The sequence below is a fragment of the Athene cunicularia genome (genome assembly GCF_003259725.1).
Source record: "Athene cunicularia isolate RWA chromosome 3 unlocalized genomic scaffold, athCun1 chr3_part1, whole genome shotgun sequence".
Classification (NCBI taxonomy): domain Eukaryota; kingdom Metazoa; phylum Chordata; class Aves; order Strigiformes; family Strigidae; genus Athene; species Athene cunicularia.
This window is the reverse complement of record NW_020799097.1, coordinates 50,285,602-50,300,087: the sequence shown is the minus strand read 5'-3', so window position 1 is coordinate 50,300,087 and position 14,486 is coordinate 50,285,602. Positions and strand designations below refer to the sequence as shown.

Here is a 14,486-nt window from a genome sequence, read left to right as displayed (position 1 = left end):
GGAAAGTTGTCTACCATTTATTAAATAATTTTCTTAACTCAAGCAGCCTTAGATTTGTACAGATGCATAAAACTCATTAGTGTTGTGTAATTGTACTGCAGGAGCCTGTATACTACGCAGAACATACTTAGCAAATCGGGATGCAATTAATTCTAAGATTTTGCAAAGACTAACAGATGAAGCATTACAAAAGAAAGAAGAAGTAAGGTAAAACATTCCAAATATCTGAATGTATAAAGTGAGCACAAGAAAATTCTAGCCCTACTTTGCGTTAAAGGTATCAGTGCACTTATCAACACAAATGTACTAAATATTAAGAGTAGTTGTGATGTATAGGAAATAATCCAATATGTGTTAACTTTGAGGAATAGCTCGTTTAGACCAGTACATATAGCGGCAGGAGATTCTCTTGCCAAATGCATTTTTATTAGCCTTTCTTTAGTCCAGTCTTTTGATGCAATGAGACAATAACATTTTAGATTATAAAATATATTTGATTTTTATTCTGTACAACCCAGATTCTATTTCAACTCCCCAACAGTATATTTTCACATCTTTACATTTAATATATCTGCATCTTGCTTCAGTAGTATTTATCTAAGTCTTAAACGAATAATCTTTTACTTACAGAAGAGAAATGCAAGAAATACTGCCATCAGAGGAAGATGAATCTCTACAGGCTGCTGAGGAGAAAGGTGTATATCATTTGACTTCTATTTTATCTAATTATGTGTTTCAAATACTTTAGCAATTTGTTTTTTATTCAGATTTTACAGTTTTGATTTCCTGTTTACATTCAGCATCTAGAAAAATGACTTTATATTACTATCTTTGCTTCCTCTACTGATTCAGGCACTCATTTCTATGTGTCGTTCTTAATGGACTTTACAGAATAGAGACGTGCGTTACATCAGCCAGCACAGTTACAGTTTTCAATAAATCTGAAGGACAGAACTCTCTATCTCCTTTAGTAACTTTTCTAAGTGCGCTATTATCTGTATTGAAACTTTCTACTCAACAAAAAATCTGTATCCCCTCACAAGTTAGAAAACGTTGTTAGAACAGCCAATAGCTAATAAGAAAATTGCAAAACTGTCTGGTTTTCTGTTCTTCCTCCTAGAAGCTCAGCCTGAAGCAATTAAAGGGGAATGGAAATACTTTCAGTAGTGGTTCTCTTAATATGCATGAAGAATTCCTGAATCTAGTAGCAACATACATTATGAATTGCTGAATCCAGTAACCCAGTAGGGGTGAGGCTGCTGCAGTTCCATGTCCCCAGGACCGTGCAGTAATGAGTCTGAGCCTGTACTCCCATTTCCCCTTTCATCCTCTTCTTACTCTATTATCCATGCTTGTTACTCCCCAATCCACTTTGATCTCTCCTCCTCCTTGCCTTTGGTCCTTTTCAGAAATGCCTCATAATATTATAAGTCACTCACAATCCCAAACTGATTTTCCTGGCATCCCCTAATGAATCTTATACCCTGTAGGCAGTAATCCCCCTCAGCCAGGGAGAGCCTCTCTGGTTGACTCATCTCAATAGATCTCACACCCAGACAATACCCTCATCATCCTCTTTTAATGACCCTGAGGGGAGTCAAATCAAGGTTATGTTTGTTCTGATTAGGTTATTGGGTTTGTTCCTCCCCTCCTTTGTGCTTATGGAGATTAGCCTTTAATAACATAACCTTACAACATAAAAAATAACAGGATTATGTGTATTACATGAGGTTTCCCCTCTAATACTTTACTTCCTGTAAAGAACCTACTTTTATATCAGAATTGTGCTATACTTTGTTTCTAGCAGTGAAAATATAATTGCCTTGGGCAGGAGTGAATAATCTGTGAGAAGTGAGATTTTTGGGGCAGGTCAACTGTCACAAATAGGCTGGATTTTTGCACTTCAGACAATACTGTCAGTTAGGTCAAAATTTAGAATTAATTCCAGTTATTTTCAATGTTTTTGAACCTCAACAGTCAAAAAAGTTGCAGGCTTGTACTTTCCTTTTTGCCTTCCTTCATCTGCCTACTTTCTTAGAAGAATGTTGCTGTCTGATTTGTATCAGCTGTCAAGATGAAGTACCATGCATGAGCATCTGTATCTACATTAAGAACTAGGTTAGGCACTTTAGAGTATTTTCTTCCTCTGCTATGGGATCTCAAGGTTTCTCCATCGTAGCCTAAATTATCACCTAAGGCCTGAAGCTGAAATTAAAAAGCACACAAGTTCCCACTTTTTTTTTTTTTTTTTTTTTTTTTTCAGCATTGGTGGCCTAGACTGCCATTCCTGTCTTCCTTTCAAATAAAACATACTGGTTTCTGTAGAAAATTATTATGGCCAAGCTTAAGTTCTGTATTGTCAATATGTGTCACATCCACTTTCTTTCATTATCCAGACTGGCATTTATTTTACCTATATATAACTAGGCCTAAGCTGTAAATGTAGTATAAGATTGACTGAATATGATAACATGCGTTTATTTTTTAATTAGGTAATGTTTCACCTACTCTCTGAAAAAATATACTCTAGCTTTGTAGGGTTCTTTAAATTACACATAAACTTTTTAAAAATTCAACATTATAACTTTTTATAGTTTCTAATAAACACATCTCCACAGTGAATAAGTTCTAAAATATTAAATATAAAGGGTTCTATGCAGATACTCTGTTATCTCTGTCTCAACAAAGTTCATCTTAGGTTTGAATATCTAACTCATTTTGATCTGAGTACATCAAAACAACAATTATTAATGATAGAAGTAATAATGTGATATACACACTTGTGCTCTTAACACGTGATAAGTCCTTGTTCAGAGAAAATCATGTTTTCCTACGCCTACATTTGATTTCAATAATCAAATACTGACTCACCAAAACACTTCAGTCATGCTGCTCTTAGCCTGACATCTGTTTTATTTCACATGTAGTGCCATCAGCACATTGACTGCAGCCTTTCTCCCACGTGACATGTCTTTACAAAAATATAAATGAGTGATATGTTCACAGTTTTGGGAGTTTTATATATAGCAGTTATAGTATAAAAATGAAAACTCAGAAAAATACTCCAGAACCCAAATCATGCTCTTTTGATGTCTCATATAGGAATGGTTCAAAGCTGCACCAGGAAAGGTTTAGGTTGGACATTAGGAAGCTTTTTTTTACCAACAGGGTGATCAAACACTGGAACAGGCTCCTTGGAGAGGTGGTCGATGCCCCAAGCCTGTCAGTGTTTAAGAGGCATTTGGACAATGCCCTTGACAAAATGCTTTAACTTGGCCAGCCCTGAAGTGGTCATGCCATCGGACTAGGTGATCATTGTAGCTCCCTTCCAACGGAACTATTCTATTCTATTCTATTCTATTCTATTCTATTCTATTCTATTCTATTCTATTCTATTCTATTCTATTCTATTCTATTCTATTCTATTCTATTCTATTCTATTCTATTCTATTCTATTCTATTCTATTCCATTCCATTCCATTCCATTCCATTCCATTCCATTCCATACAAATAAATGTGCATTTCAGTAAGTGCAATTTTTGTAACCTCAGTGGGACACTGAAGTAACTGGAATTGCTTCAGGACTGAACATATTCAAATTTATAATATCTATTATTTAAAAGGAAAAAAATGTTCCAGTAATGAGCAAGGTACTTACACGTGTCTTAATGAGAATGAAAGTAAATGCAGAAGTAGACTTTGGGTAAATTTAACAAATGTATTTAAGTCAGTTAAGAAGCTAAGTTCAACACTGAAAATGTCTGTTGAAGGTACACAAAACAATTTATGTAGTAACTCCTGCTTGTAGTGTCTAGCTGAAAATTATAGCTCCACATCTTTGTTCATGTCCTTTGACTCAAATATTCTGAGTTTAAATTATTTTCAGGAATTTCTTACTGTATTTAGGCATTTTTGCAGAAGCTTTGCATGAGTATGGATCTATTTATACTAGGAGACAGCTATATGACTTCATGAGAATATATTTCAGGCATTGTAGAAGAGTTCTACAGCTTCAGGTAGATCTGTGGGTTCAAGCAAACTTTGTGAAGTAAAACTTGGCATATTTCTTTCCTGCCACGTTTCAGCAATAAAATATCTCATATAATTGTTCTTATCCACTGAAGCAAAACAGTTGTCATGGTTTAAGACTTTATTTTCTGTACTTTATTTTTCAGCCCTACTTTTCTGTCAGAGATTACCCCCTTCCTGTAGCAAACTCAATAGAAGTACATGTATGCCTATGCCTCAGTTGCTCAGGGTGTTATGTTAGTTCAACCCCATCTTCACTGATGTCTCTTCTGCTACTTTTGCTATTTGGGCAGAAGCTCTTGCAAGAAATAAATGAGTAGCTAGAGCTGATAATTTCAGCCATTGTCTCCTGTGCTTGTCCTTCACAGCTGGTACTATCAATATTTGTTATAAACTCAATATTGATCCCAAACCCTCCCTTTTTCATATTACAGATGTTGGAGGGTTGAATCAATACCCATCTCTTTAGCTTTTATTCATGTTCTTGCTTTATTTTTTTATCATTGTGTTAAATTCAGTAAGATATTTTAAACAAAACCAAAAAGTAAATATAACAATAATTAAACCTGTACATGTTAGCACATTTCCTCTTTAGTCTTTGAGGAGAAATGCTTTTTGGAATCAATTGTAATTATAGCATTTACCAGGCAGTTGATGTGTGCTCAGACCTACAGCTTCTGAATATATTTCCTTCCTTTTTCTTGGCTGCCTTGCATCCTGATTTGCTTTTTTTCCTCCTAACACTAACTGGAGGCTTTTCTGTGAGAGAGTTTGAACAAGGAGAGTTTCTTAATTTCCAGACAAGGGATAGAAAATTACTTATACCACAAACTTCAAAGCGAACTGTAGTGATATTAACTTTGTTCAGTCTTTGAGCAAAGTTGCATGATCTTCAAAGCCACTTTCTGCCCTCCTTCATAAGCCGAATACGATAATTACATTCTAATACCTGTAATCACAGCATTTTAGGCAGAGAAATTTCAAAATCCTACTATTGCCTCTACTTCCTAAATACCAAATTAATAAAACAGGGGTCTATGGAAATAACAAATAGAGTGAGCATTGCTGAAATTAGAGATTGACATAATTTCTTGTATTCAGAAATCTTTCAGCACTCTCTACAGGATGAAGTGATAAGGGAGGGAAATCAGCTGCAAAAAACCTAGAACATCACTCATGGATTGTGACCCCCCCAAAAAAAGAAAAAGTAAAAAGAACTAAAACCCAGGAAAAACCCGGTTTTACAGACCATTTTAAAATTAGTATTATATCCACATTAATCAGAAATTACTATCCATTCCTTGTGCCAAGAGATCTTGGGGAAAATGGGAATGGATTAATTTTAACTTTGAATGAGAATGATCAAAATGTGTTCTGTATTTCCCTTAATCATCCATTGTCCTGCTAACAGCTTGCTAGATTTTGCACAGAGTCATGTTCTCTTCTTTTAGTATAAGGTAAACTTCTGCAACAATGGAACTTCACAAAGTCAGAAGCTAATGATATGTGAAATCCTATAGTGACCTTCTCTCAAAAACACTTTGAAGGCAACTCATCTTTAATGGAGGCAGACTGCTTTAGTTTTTAAAATACACATTTTAGCTTTTATCTACTAGAATTTTTAGAATATGTTAAAGTCCAAAAGAGAAATAAATCCAGCATAAAATATTTTACTTTAAATAGCAAGTTGTTAAATATACACATTTTTATGCATTAGAATCAACTTAATCTGTAAACCAAAATGCTTTTTTTCCCAAACACCATAAATCAGTACACACAATATGTTTGTCTCCTAGTACATTTCACTGTAATATGCTGAAAATTATTTGACAGCATATATTTACAAGTAATGAAAGGTCTGTATAAACAATCTACGAGGTCTGTTTCAAAAAGACAAATGCAAATATGTTCAAAATTAAATACATATCAGTTTCAAGGAATGGAAGTGTCACAGTTATCCTACATTTTGCCTTTCTATTTAATTAGTTAAACTAATGAAGAAGACACGCTGGCTTCTGGTGTGTGTCTCAGCTTTGACAGGGTTTGAGAGGGGAGGAAAGAAGGATTTCTTCTTTTTGGTGCTGAATATGGACTGAAGGCAGAACAAGTCATATCTAATACTAGCAGAACACTGGAAAAAAAAAGATATTAAAGCCTTTCCTTCCCCAGCAACTCACTTGGAGAATGTAGAGGCAGAAATCCTTTGAGGATTGTTTGTCTCTATGGTAACTATGCTCAGTAAAGGCAAAGAAAACACAAAGCAAAATAATATTAGATATTGCCTTATAGGCATTCCCCATGAAAGCTCCAGATTTAGGGCTGGAGAGAATTTTTTCCTATCACCTCTGTGACAAAGAAAAGAAATTAGGAACAGGACTGTTAGACTGCCACCTCCTCTGAAGGAAATTGTTTGCATTTTCAGACCCATTTATTTTTAAACCATTACTGTCAAATATTTTTCTTGACTATGTTTTGTATTTCTTTAAAATAAATAACTCCTCAGCATAAATCAAGCAGAATAACTTATATCTAATGGCAAAGGTACAGCTGCCTTCCTTACTTAAAAATATTTTCAGTATTTTCAGTCCCTGAGACCCAGTTTGAAACAAACCAAATGCCAGGGAGGGAACATTTCTGTCATAATAAGGTTCAAATACCTGAAAACCAAATAGTGTTTGGGTTGTCCAATTTTGGGGTTGTCCCTTTTCCCTAGGAGTGTAATCCTTTTTTCTTTTGTTACTACTCCCCTCTTTCCAGAGGCAAGTTTTTGCAGTTTGCTTAGGCCTGTGTAATCCATTTAAAAGCTCCATAAGTATGCAATAATTGCTGCTGGATAGATTTCCTTAAGCAAAAAACCTCTCAGATAGAGGTAATCCAATGGAAATATGCATGTAGAGTAGAGAATCAAAGCTGGAACACATGCTGGTCCATCATTTGCTAAATACGGCCCAAGAGGAGAGGTATAACATGAATTGTATTTCTGAGATTAAGGTTCATACGGGAAGCACTCTATTGAGTGGATTTGTTACCACATTTAATATTCTGTCTCAGATGGTGTCAAAACTTCATTTAAATCCATTACTCTGCCTGTGTATTTCCAAAGTTTTATGACCTACTCAGAACTGAGGGCAGGACTATAAAAAACAATCTGTTGAAGGCTAGATCCAGACAGGATGCATTACCATCTTCCATACTTTACTGCTCTGAATTGGACTGTGATTCACAAAGCAGGACATGTGATTTCTGCAGTGTGGATATGCCAGGGATGACACGTGCAAAAAGCAGTTAGCAAAACCTAGCTATTAATGTATCCTTTGCTTATTGTCTTAAAATCTGTGTTCCTAATGGAATCATCATTACATAATGCATTAGAGCTGCCCAAATTTAAGCCGGTTTTAGCTGGCTACACCTGTCTCATTTGGAATACATCACTGCTAAACACAACATAGTCGATTGTACCATTTACGCAACATCTTTAATGTACATAAAAAGGAAGGTATTTTCATGTTTCTATTTAGAATAACAACAAGAGACAGAAGTGTCATTTCAGGGATAAGTAATGTAATGACATCTATAAAATGAATGTGTAGTTTAGTATAATACAAATGCTTATAAACATTTTCAAGAAGAAAATAATGACTAATTCAAGACTATTTGAAATCTGCAAGGTGTTTCTGTTTAATGGTATGCCCTTTTGCACTTTTGGTGTATGTTTCGACTACTAATCATTCAAATAGAGGGAAGGGTAGCCACTGAGGTGTCAGTCTAATAGTTGTGTTGTTCAAAGCTGTCAAAAAAGAGGGGAAATGAACTAAGTATTCTTTGTTATAAAAGATCACAAAATACTTGCCAAACTGTTTATTTGTTAACCCATTATTTAAAGGTGGCTCGGTTAAAATAGAAGTTTTGCCATTCATCTTGAGGACAGCATGTCAGGACACTGTGAGGGCCAACTGCTCCCAAAGGAACAGGGAGCTGGCAGCACAGTGTGATGACGTGGCCATCGGGACAGGACCTGGCAGCCAGAGTCGGTCCCAGCACCCCAGCCAGGAGCGGGGCAGCTCCAGCTCTGGGCACTGGGCACCCCTGGGGACAGGGATGAGCTGAGGCCAGGCTGAGGTGTTGGCCCATGGGTGGGCCCAGCTCAGCAGAGCCCACAGCTGGGAAGGGCTGTGGGGAGCTGGAGACTGGCCCTGCCATGGCATTGCTGGGACAGGGGGTCCCGGGCCGTGGGCAGGTGGGGGGAGCCCCAGGGGCCTGGGCAGGGACAGGCCAGGCCCAGGGCTGCTCTCAGGTCCCTGAGCCAGTGTATGAACTGGCATAGAGGGCCTGATTTATTTCAAATCTCAGTTTGTCATATATAGTAGAAGTAAACGGGGGTATGGAGAGAATAACAGTTTCAGCCTCATAAGTGGAAGAATAAAATTCTTAAAAGCACCTAAGAATCTAGAAATTTACTATCTTTCTAGAGGATTGCACATTAAGACCCAGACCCATAAGGAGATGTAGACAAAAAACTGCCAAACTAACTTTTATGTGCTTGACTTCATATATGGAATAAAAGGTTGTAGAAATAGGCACAGCAAGTAACAAACTAGTAAGGGGCCAACCTTAGTGACCATGAAGGAATGTCAAAAGGAGACTTGTATTTGAAACCCTGCATCTTTTTAAGTCTGGTTGATGTCAAAAGAACAGGAGTCCCTAACACTAGCTCTCTGGCAATTAACTTACTGGAGGATTGCTTTCTTTTAGAAGACAGTAGTGGCACTGACCTTTGATATAATAGCTTCATAGATAGCTTAGCCATCCAAGTCAGAAAAATTTGTTTTATGTGTTCCTTGTCTTCCTGGCGCTCACATATCCCAGCTGCTACTGACGCTTCCAGGTGATGCTTTAGTTGGTAACACATTAGACAAAAGTTAGGCAGCGTATCTACTCTGACCATTATGTTTAGCCCTGTTTCCTGATGATCTTACTAGTACCTAATCACTGAAATCCAGCTACATTGTTCTTAGTAATAGCATTTTTTGATCTGGCTCTATTTTGGAAAATTATATGTGGCATTTGTGGATTTCTTCAACAATCCACAAGAGAATATAGAGAGACATTCAGTTCCGGGAGGAATTAAAGAATAAAATTGTAACAGTGCAATTCAACTCTTCATGAACCAGAAAAGTTGTTTGGATTTTTCAGGTTTGGGCAAACTCAAAACGAATGTTACAGTGCTGCAGTTTCACATAGTGAGCACTGGCCTGCTTAATGCAAGGGACTAACCATAAAACTGTTTTTTTAATGGTTTGGGGTTTTGTATTTTTAAGAAAATGATCAAAGCTTTCAACATACAAGGCATTACATAAGGCTTTCTTTTTTAGTAATAACTCTCCTTCTTATGTGTAGGAAGTTATATAAGGAAAAATATAGTAATGGTCCTTCTGGTAAAAATCGGGAAAAGTTCATTGGAATAGACTGAACCTGTTGTTGCTTGTGTCAAAATCTGTTCCTGCTCTTTCAAACTCAAAACAAGACAGAAACAACAAGAGGAGGGGAAAATTATAGCAAAGTAGAAAATCACTCCATCCCGCTGTTCAGGCTCTTTCTTGTAGCTTCATTTCTGGCAAGAGACAAACACAGCACACGCTGTAAGTCACAGCAAACTTATATCAGATCATTTAAGTCATTGCTCTCAACTGCTTTTCTGTCTGTTATCTGAAGGCACAGATATCAGACTTATTAAACAGAACACAAAAGAAAAATGGTAAGAAAAAGAAGAAAATCAGGGTTGAAAATTATATGAGTGCAGGGAATGGGAATAGCAACAACAACAGCGCACTGCTGCTGCCAGAGACTGTTCTTGACTTAGTAAGGACAAGGAGTAATGGTGTTATCTACGCACCTCTGTATTTTCTTCTAGCTGAGATAGAATTTCTCAGGACTTTCAAGGACTAACAATGTCTAAATGGGTACTAATTGCAGCCCTAGGAAACAATGAGTATTTTTCCCCTTTTCTGTTAATGTGTCAATAGCAAGTTTTAAATTCAATATCTGCCATCAATATTGAGTCTTTAATTCCCTCTGCTTTTTTCAGCAAAATGGATGGCAGTGGAAGAAACTATCCCTTTTTTACTTTGCTCTCCAAGTATGACAACACATTTGTCACGTTTACCATGGGGTAGTGTCTGTGAATTTATTATTTACATGAATGCATTCTTTCATTCTCTAACTTTTGTTTACTTTTCATGAGACAGTGTTAGGAGACAGGCTTGGACTTCTCTGATCTTAAACAACTGACACTACAAATTTCTGCACGATGTATCTTAAGAGATCAGTCTTTTCTTTCTCTTACATGTTAAACAAGTTACTGTATGCAGACATGGCTTCATTAAAGCCAAAATGTTTTGTGAGTTTCTCAGTTCAAGTATCCACAGAGGAAAGCCATGATTTTTTTTTTTTAATTATTTTAATTTATTTTGTATTAGTATTATTATAATCATTTATATACTCCTTGTCCTGGAGTGTAGTGACCGGCAAATGGTATTCACAGTCTTTATCCTTGTATAACTATGGATGACTTCTAGCCTCCAGAGAAATGGGTTACACTTTTACATCTCATTGTTGGTACTTTTTAGAATTACTCCACACATGCATGCATCTGTATTGCTTCATAGCACCAGTATTTGGGTTCTGTAGGTCATAGGTACAACATGCCTTTGTGTGCAAAAGTAAGCATATTCTTAAGATCCCTGTAAGTGTATACCTGAGAAAGTGCAGAGGGAACAGCACACAAAGTCATGCTCCAAGAACGTGGTGAACATAGGCTGTGCTACGTGCAGCGGCTTTGCCAGTAGTGTAAGAGAAGATGTTCCTGAGAATTCTGTGAATAACATGGTGGCTTTCAAGTATAATGCAATGGCTCTATTCTTTGGGAGGACTTTCAGCCTTCAATACCTGCATGTTCTTCCTACACTCAGTAGGATAAACAGAGGCAATATCCATTTCTTCCAGGACAATGAGTTACCATAGTAATTTTAGCATGCCTATCCATTTCACTGGGAAGAGCCAAAAATGTCTCAACAGATAAATTATTCTAAATGGGATTTCTTAGTATTTGAAAACAACTTTTAAGATTGAAGAAGTACAAATAGATGTTTCAAGTACCGTTTTGTTTGGAGTTTTTAAAGTTGTTATCAATGAGGAGGAAAATAACTTTTCTTTAAAATCAGTATCAATTCTTTTATGATATTCAGTATATTTTTAATGCATATAGAGGTAATCATTTCTGGCCTTTCTGTCCCTGGCAACACCTTTGGTGCAGGTGGACCATAAACCACATCCTCCACTGACTGTCATTCCAAATCCAGAGCCTCATACCTGTTGTACAGAGGCACCTGAGAAGGGGAGATGGACAAGGAGAGGCTTTGCCTACCACCTCGAGTGTGGACTTTCCTCCATTTACTCCTTTCCTTTATGCTACTGCCTTCAGCCTGACAGAGGGAGGGTACAGGATCCCCTTGATCTTGTTTTTTTTCTGGTAGTTGTTCCTGTTTCGTCTCGAGGGTAGGACATGGTTCCACCAGTCTGTCTCTTTCTCAGACTCCCTGATGCTTAACATTTCTACTTCCCCTCACAGCTCTCCCATCAGACACCTGGTCACACCTCACACAGCTGTTCTCACTACTTCCATCCCTTACCAATGAAAGGCTCTGGCACACCCTGCAGCCTGAGACCTGGATGGCTCCATGTTTTCATGGGAGCTCTGTCATAGAATCATAGAACAGTTTGGGTTGGAAAGGACCTTAAAGGTCATCTAGTTCCAACCTCCTGCCATGGGCAGGGACACCTTCCACTAGACCAGGTTGCTCAAAGCCCCATCCAACCTGGCCTTGAACACTGCCAGGGAGGGGGCACCCACAACCTCTGGGCAACCTGTTCTAGTGCCTCACCAGCCTGACAGTGAAGAAGTGTCTGGGTTGCCACATCCCTTCTGCAGGGATACAGCTTTCTTCTGAGTGGATACCATAGCTCCTTAGGAGAGGCCGATGACCAGCAACTGAACTCCCCTCTTGAGCTGCTAAGGTGACTATGTCCTTCCTGCAAGCTCTTCTCTCCACCACATGAACTGTGGTGCAAACTGCTGCGCTGCACTCTGCCCGCTCTGTTTGCAGCGCTCCTGGTTGCTAGCGCTCCCTAGGCTGCCTTTTGTAGGTGTGTCTTGCCTCATTTCTTAGTTAATGGTTAGAAGCATCAGTTTGTAATGCGTTTTAAAACTCTTATATTACATGATTTAGTGGTTTAGTTCACTACTTTGCCTTTGTCAACTTCGGATTTCAGTCTTTGATACCATCCTGCATATCCTTGATATTTACACTGAGGTGGACTTCTCTGTTTAGTCCCTTCTTTTTCTTTTCTCCCCTAAATCTTCTATTTTCTCTGCAGTTTTGCCATGATGATCTTTATATATCTGTGTGCCTTTGAGTAAATGAAGGTTTAATGCATTAGCATCTGTATATTGAGATCTTATGCCAAAGAGGAAAAACACCTAGTAGCATGCATTATTATTTCTATTCATGTAAAGAGAACACAATCCACTTGAAAAAGAACAGATACGTAACATGCAAGCCGAACACTCCACAACAGCTTCAGTAACTGAATCTGAACCAGGTCAGAACATAAAGTTGCTTCTTTGCCGAGTATGCTAGTTTTTCTGTTCTTTATTTCTTCCTATACTGGCATGTTCCGTATGAGGTATAAATAGATAGATAGCCTGTCAAAAACTGTTCCTCATTAAATTGTAATTTTTAAGTTAATGTGAGGGTTTTTTTTCAGAAGGAGTTATTATATTTTTTTGTGTGCTTATTTAAATAACCATATGCAAATTTAGTTAAATAAGTTGACCTTATTTATTTTCCTATACAAGCATCAACATATACTATATCAGAATAGTGAATATGGCATTTTCAAAGTGTCTTTATAAACTAGTAATGTAACAATTCATAATTACAAGGGAGGAAGAAAGCAGCATTAAAAAAAAAAGACCACCATGTTTGAGGAAAATAGAGATAATCCTAAAGCATAATAATAATAATTTTAAAATGCAAAACATTTCAGAGGAGCATTGCCTTTTATATACTATTTGATTTTCAGAAATCATACTACCTGACTTTTCAGAGGATGATTTTCCAGATATACCGGAAATTGAAATAATTGAAAAGAAGATTGACCTTTTCATGCATGACTGGCAAACAGTGGAGTCAGAAATCAGGCAGTCATCTCTAGTTCAGGTTGTTGTTTTAGAGGTTGCCGAGCAAACTCCAGAAAGTCTGCTTAATCAAACTGTGCTGGTTATGGAAAGTAAGTAATACTGTTTATGTGATTTACACTTAACCTACCAAGAGGGACTTTGGAGAGCTTGTATGATTAATATATAGGTTATACTCAGTTCTGAATTATTCACATGAAGTGGGAACAGGACATGCTGTGTTCTGTGGGTGAGCTGAAAAGCACACAAGCAGCCTTTAAGACATAGGAGGACTGGGGAATATATATATTTAAAAATATATATATATGCCTATACAAATATGTACATGATAGCTCCCTAAACATTCTGGCAGTGCATTTCCCCAGTTACTTGCTCTGTTCATGTCAGGATACTGATTTGAGAAATGGACAGATAACAAAGGTTCACTAATGTACAACACTAATTGAGGTCAGTGAGAATTTCAGGGTGTGTAACAACCCAGTCTACCCACCTGCATAAATTTTGTTTCAAGACTGGATTTCTACAGTATTGATATTTTTTTTGCAAATTACCTTTCTTCACTTGTGTGCTCAAATCTCTTAACAATTTTGAGTATTGGATAAATACTAGTAATACTACATTCTTACTATCATTACCACAATGCAAGTGTTTTATTAATCAAAACATCTAGTGTGCTAGCTTTATAATCAAATAAAATTTGGCTGATGATTTTCCCCAATGAACAATAGAACCTGTTGCAAACAGCAATGACACTGCCTGTGTGTGTTTGTATAATACTCTTATACTACAAGTTCCCATTGAAAATACCAATTTACTTCAACCAAAAAACAACCAGTAGAATTTCCATTTTTGGAAGATGCAATATATTACTTCCTACATCCAGGTAGAACATCTTGGTCTAATAATAGGAGAAATAAAATAGACAGTTGGCATGATTTGCTTTCTCATATGTGCTTACTTTTATGGACAAAAGGAATATATTCTGGCATAGCCAAATGAAAAATATTGAAGCAGAAAAAAACCTCTAACCTTTTCAGAACCTTTTAAATATCATGGTTGGGAATTATCTGCTGAAGACTTAGATGAGGAAGCAGAAGATCTGGCTGCTGAAGGGGAAGATGAAGAAGAAGAAGTTGAAGAAGAAAATGAAAATGAAGTAAGCATGCTGGCTTTGTCTATTTATGCTTTTATTTTAACTCAT

General features: G+C 37.0%; 1 protein-coding gene across 1 annotated transcript in view; it reads left to right on the top strand.

Moving 5' to 3' along the window:
* AK9 (adenylate kinase 9) overlaps window positions 1-14,486 on the top strand; it is a 69,415-nt gene that overhangs the window by 28,114 nt on the left and 26,815 nt on the right. Inside the window, exons 16-19 of the mRNA XM_026844369.1 lie at window positions 102-207; window positions 631-695; window positions 13,171-13,377; window positions 14,323-14,441. Of these exons, the coding sequence (XP_026700170.1) occupies window positions 102-207; window positions 631-695; window positions 13,171-13,377; window positions 14,323-14,441 (497 nt within the window). The remainder of the gene's footprint in view (window positions 1-101; window positions 208-630; window positions 696-13,170; window positions 13,378-14,322; window positions 14,442-14,486) is intronic.